The 5,883-nt window shown below is 42.5% G+C and overlaps 1 protein-coding gene across 1 annotated transcript in view; it reads right to left on the reverse strand.

Annotated features, from left to right (window-relative positions):
* TSGA13 (testis specific 13) overlaps positions 1 to 5,447 on the reverse strand; it is a 15,174-nt gene extending 9,727 nt beyond the window's left edge. The window contains exons 1-5 of the mRNA XM_011357269.2: positions 5,393 to 5,447; positions 4,485 to 4,612; positions 3,784 to 3,860; positions 2,454 to 2,532; positions 552 to 623 (exon numbers count right to left, since the gene is read on the reverse strand). Coding sequence (XP_011355571.1) covers positions 552 to 623; positions 2,454 to 2,532; positions 3,784 to 3,860; positions 4,485 to 4,612; positions 5,393 to 5,447 — 411 coding nt within the window. The remainder of the gene's footprint in view (positions 1 to 551; positions 624 to 2,453; positions 2,533 to 3,783; positions 3,861 to 4,484; positions 4,613 to 5,392) is intronic.
* Between the last annotated feature and the right edge of the window lie 436 nt (positions 5,448 to 5,883).

A 5,883-nucleotide genomic window follows, 5' to 3' on the forward strand; every position in this document is an offset into this window, starting at 1 on the left:
GGACAGAGAGCCAGCCAGGGACCAAACGCCTCTGCCAGGGAGTTCTGAAGGTGGGAAGGATGGCCCGGTCTACAGCTTCCCACCCTCCAACTTTTCTCCACAGGCACAACCACATAATAAGCACAACCCTAAAAAGCAAAAGGAGTCACAAAAGACAGCAGGTCACTTAAGACGTTGGATGGGTGAAGGGGCAGTCCCACTAAATTTGCTTTTCTGTTAATAGGAGGAAGGCAGAGGATTCCAGAGAGGGAGGGAGAGGGAGAGAATGGAATACTTCCTAACTAGTAATGTGTTTTCTCAACTAAAAAAAAAAAAAAAATCAGCTGTGGGGACCACCTTCTTCCCAGTTCCTCCCTCTTCCTTCGCCACCACCATTCCCAGCATTGCCTGTGTCACAGTGTCTTAGGGAAGCTCTGCCTCCCAGTCCCAGGAGCATGCGCAGTCATAGAAGTGGCAGCTTTCGGAGGCGGTGGGGATACTCCGCAGGGGGCCTCTGCACCATTGCTGCAACTTGCTCTTAGGGATCTAGGGGCAATGCTTTTTCCACCTACCAGATTTGGATGGACTGTGTAATGCTGAAGGTTCTTGAGAACAAACTTTGATTGCCCGCCTGTATCAAAAATCTAGAGACAATAATCAAAATTAGTGGTTTAGTACCTCACCCTACTAAAAACTGTTCTCTAATATAAATCAAGTGAGGTGAACACTGGGCCTTGTGTTTTGCACCCTGGGTTTCTGGAATGAGAGCCACAGCAAGGAGAGCTAGGTTCTGAGACATCCCGACAGGGAAGCTTGCTCACGGAAATCTGGACCAGCTTTATGAAATGTCATGTAAAACTGTTAGGAGGCAAAGCAGACAAGGGCAGCAGCAAAGTTCAGAGGGGGACAGATCACTCCAAGGGATCACAGCTCCTCCTCCTGCCTTTTCCATTTCGATAGCAGTGAAATCGGGTGAAAATCACCATGGAAGACAACCTTTAAGGAGAAAAGTAAGTTACAAAAGGGTGATAACTTAAGGGCTGGAGTGGAAGGGAGGCCTTCTGGCTTGGCATAACTGCCCAGTGAGCTGGGAGGGGACACGCTCCCAGAGGAAGGGAGAAACAACATTTTGCATTTTTACATTTTTGTGCAATATATGATTCTTCCCACAATGTTGCAAAAAAGTAACTGAATTTTGGTAACACTTCTGTCTACCGCTTTGCATCTTTCTACTGGTGGTAGTGCTGGTGACTGGCAGACTGTTTTGAGTGCGGTGTCTAGTGGTGGAGGATCTGGGCCACCTCCATCTCCATTTGCTGACCCCAGCTTGTGGCCCAGCCTCTAGCTTAGCCCTAGGTTATCTAAGGGTGAATCAGTCAAAGGGATGAAAACTTGAGGAGGTAAAAGCTCTAAGTTGTCTCCTTCTGGCCTGGCATAACCAGAAATCAGAACGAGAGGAGGGAAGCACAATCCTGTACTTGGATCAGCATTTTTACAGATTGCCATGTCCCCCAGGAAGTGATATGGTAAGCTGGGGTACAGAGGGAAGAAAACATGCACTGAACGAGTAAATAAAGCAAGCGGGTGAGTGGCGAAGAGGGAAGTGTTTAGAAGGGGGCAGAACTGTGTGCCGAGGGCAGGCATCATTACGCTCCTGGAGGAAAATGCCAAGATTTGGTAATTCCTGGGGCTGAGGGAGGACTAGAGGGAGGACTAGGAGAAGGACTAGCAGAGCCACGCCGTGCATTCCTTTGGGAGGGTGGAAGGAAATGTGGGACAGATCCAAAGATGTGATAATTTAATCTGTATTATCTTTTGGAAAACCGAAGTCCCATTGCTCAAAACAAAAAACATATCGTAAAAAAATCTGCTTCACAGATATGACATATGTAATACACATATTTAGAACCATAGAAGTCTAGGAAAATTTATTTGGGAGAAAGATGTGAAGACTTTTATAGGTAAAAAAAAAAAAAATTAATTGTGGGGGGAAGGTCTCTGTGGAAACTGTTTTTACTCCCAAAGTTTTCTGAGGTATTACATCTCTGCTCCAAATCAGTGTCCAGGAGTTGACTAAACCCACAAGATTGTCCAAATTGGAATATATTTTCAGTTTTGTTATGTTGAATAGGCTAAGTATCCTTGGCTGATAAAATAAAAGTTGGCTTGGAAAATTTACTTGAATACGATAAACCTGGGGATGCGACCAAGCTTTTGCTGCAAGAGGTAGCCCCGATTTCTAAGTCAGTCAGGATTTACCACTCACTCATTTATTGCTGGCGTGTCCCCATCTCTTCTCTTTTCCACGTCCCTGTTTCTCTTTCATAAAGTTAGGTCAGCTAAACTTTCTCTCTGTATGAATACTGACCCTTTTCTGTTTTTCAATAGGAAGTTTATAAGACATAGCTTATAAAGTACCCTAAGCAACTCTAAAGAAAGATCACAAATAAACATTTGCTAATTCTCTTCCTTACCTCATCATCATCCACAAAGATGCCTTTCTCAAGTGTAACTGGCTGAGTTCCTGCAGTCTTTGATTTGCCACGTGGAGACCTGAAAAAGAGGCAGAACATTCAGTTGTTCAGAGGCCTGACCTTCTGCATGTTCTCGATCTCCTTCAACAAAGTTTGGGAGCCTTAGAAGAGTCCAGTTTAGGTGGTCACTAATTGGAAAACATATGGGCAGTAAAGAATAGGCTTCCTTATTCAGTCTGCATATTGGGGGAAAACAAAACCTCAGTTTCAAGTTAGGCAAGTGGGACCTCTTGCAGACATGATGACATCTGATGAGTTGATTTCTTCTAATACAGGGGTTTTAGACAACTCGAGGAAGTGCTCTAGTAGGCTACTTAAGGAAATTCTTTTGGGCAGCTGGACCCTCACAATATCCTTGAAGACCACCTACTGTTTTGAATGCCAACCTGCCTACTCTTCACATGAAAATGGCTCTACCTTCAATGATTAACCGATGATTCCATGAGAATACAGTTAGAGGGGCTTCACAAAGGAACTCCCAATTCTTAATAACCACGCTTGGATTACTGGCCCTCTTATGTTCCCAACCACATTTAAGTTTTTTTTTTTTTTTTCCCTGAAAGTGGAGTAGTAAAAATAATAATGGCAAATATTCTCATTTTCTGCTCTGTCACATACTTTCCCATTTTCCACCCAGCTACCAGTTCCCTCTGGGGAAACGAGGGCAAGGGGCAGAGTGGCAATCCTTAGGAATAAAGTATTTTAGATTTCTTGACTGATTCTTACTAAACCCATTTACTTCCTGAACATAGTGAAAGATTCTCACGAGTAAGACCTGGTTAATGACTAAAATAAGTGGCCTGCTTCCTACTTGGAGATAGTTCCATTGGAGGGTTAAACTAGCCCAGATTAAGTAAGATCCTGCAACTACTTCAACTAGGCCTCTGTCTTTAAAAATGAGGGTAGAAGAATAAGGACCAAAATGAGGAAAGTGGAAATAGCCGAGCTATGTAGTTGGTAGGTAAACTGGCTATAGCATGGGACAAATAATCCCCAAATCCAGGATCGAATCCTATCCAAGGATGCCTCACTTCTATCTCAGGTCATAAAAATAGTCTCAAGGGGAGCAGGTGACAGCATTGTAGCCAAACCAAAATAAATTCATCCTCACTTAACATCTGAAAGTTAGTATGTCCTATTACCTTAAGGCATCTTAATAATACTATAATTTTTATTGTACCACTTTTCAAAATGATTCTTCAGTATCTAAAAGGCAGCACAAGATCCCAGATACTTTTCCCCAAGGCCAATTTAAGGCATAGAGCTACACGAAAAAGGCTTCTTCAGCTCCGCAGGATCCATCATGGACAGCCTGGGGCTTTCCTTTTGGCAAAACCACTCCAGTTGCTGCATGAAACACAGATGGAGATCTGGTTTTCGATCTGAGAACAGTCGATTGAAACATTTTTAATGAGGGCCTTCTCTGTGACTAGCACTGTTCAAAGTGCATGGGCTACAAAATAAGGTCATATACAATGGTATTTATAACTTAGTTGGGCAAAGAAGACTACACACTTGGCAGGTCTCCTTTGGCCCATAGCTGTTCACTGCTAGGTGGGCCAATCCAAGGCAAGTATTCACCCAGAGGCCAAACTCAGTGCTTCTAAATGGTCCACCTCCTGCAGGATTCAATTTGATCCAAACATTCTTTCGTTAGCACACACTGTGTGCCCAGCTCTGTCTTGCTCCTGTATGGGAAAGAAGAGAAGACTGATGGGTGCTGTTGTGAATGCAGAAAATGCATAAGACAATGATCCTTGCCCTTGATAACTTAAATTTAGCTGATAAATGGGGGCAGAGAAGAGGAAGTGATTGTTAGATCTGAAACAATAATAACAAATATGCTAATATATTAGATAAGTCACTTCATCTCTTTGGGCCTCAATTTCCTAGGACATCTATAAACACGGAGAGAGTTAACCAAATGACTTAAAGGTGACATTCTAATTCCATGAGAGTGGTAAGATTTACCTGTGTAAGGACCTGAAATAAAATTAATTCATGGTTCAGTAACGGAAGAGAGTTGGAGGAGTAGACATCCTTTAACGTCCACCCCATCTCAATACAACCATGTTCATCCACAGAGTAGGCCTCAGGAGCTGAGAAAGAGAGAGACAGAGAGACAGAGAGACAGAGAGACAGAGAGTGTGTGTGTGTGTGTGTGTGTGTGTGTGTGTGTGTGTGTGTGTGTTGGGAGGGAGGAACAAGGAGTTGATATCTTTTGATAATTACAAATGAAAGAGAAGAGTTAATGATGTAGAACCCACCACTTAGAGAAAAGAGAGGTTCGTGATGCTTATCGGAGACATTTCCCAAAAGATATAGAGCCTGAGCTGAGCCTCACAGGATGATTTGTGAAGCAGCCTCACCGGAAGGTTTTTTGTTTTTGTTGTTCTTATTGTTTTAAGTAGCAAGACCTAATAGTAGATAGGTACGATGGGATCAAATTATCGGGGCCTTAACGGTTAAGCAGAACTTTGGTAAGGCCAATCAGCTGAAGCTCCCATAAAGCCCATGAGTTTGGAGGAAAGTTCTGTGTTGGTGTTGATAGTGTCGGTAGGTGATAGTTTAGGGTTATGTCTAGTCTGATTGTCTAGACATAAACCCTAAAGACGACTGTCTGCAGTTCATGACTAGACTGTGCTAAACTCTGAAAATGCTCTTCCAGGGATATAGACGAATGAGCTTTTCATCTTTTTCTCACATTTAGTTTTTCCAGTTCATGTATATAATGAAAGTAAAATAAATAAGAGCCATCAAATTGGGAGGTTCAAGTCTTGTGCTGCTTGTCTGCAACCCTAGGTAGATTTAAAAAATCACAAGAACAATATAAACTACATCAAAAATAAGAATGGAAAGAGCTGGTATACCATACGTACCTTCAAGGATACCAGGGAAACTTATTTCAGGGAGGAAGAGGAGATTCTCTGGCATGGAAACTTTCCATTTTGAAAATACCTTAATTATTCTTTTCTCGATTCTGGAGGAGACACGGAATTTGGGATGAACCAGCAACCTAGAATGCTGAGGTATTCTATGTTGGAATCAGAGAATGAAACACACAAAGACTTAAACAAACTCTGCTCCAATTCTTCTTCCCTCACCTATGACCTCCCTACACACACTGACCTTCTCATCATATTTTAATCAACCTCTACCTTAGGCAAAATTTTCGCCACACTCCAAAAACAGTGAGCATTTTTCTCTTCCTCTCCACACTTAAAACATTCACCTAACCTCTTCAAACGATTTGAATCTTCTTCTTTCTTCGTGTTACTGCTCAGACCTTTCCTCTTCAGAGAAGACTTTCCAGATCATTCCAATCCCAAACTCTGGCCCATAGGCATTGGTTTTTGTGCATGAAATTATA

Source organism: Pteropus vampyrus, unplaced genomic scaffold, assembly GCF_000151845.1.
Source record: "Pteropus vampyrus isolate Shadow unplaced genomic scaffold, Pvam_2.0 Scaffold33, whole genome shotgun sequence".
NCBI classification, from domain to species: domain Eukaryota; kingdom Metazoa; phylum Chordata; class Mammalia; order Chiroptera; family Pteropodidae; genus Pteropus; species Pteropus vampyrus.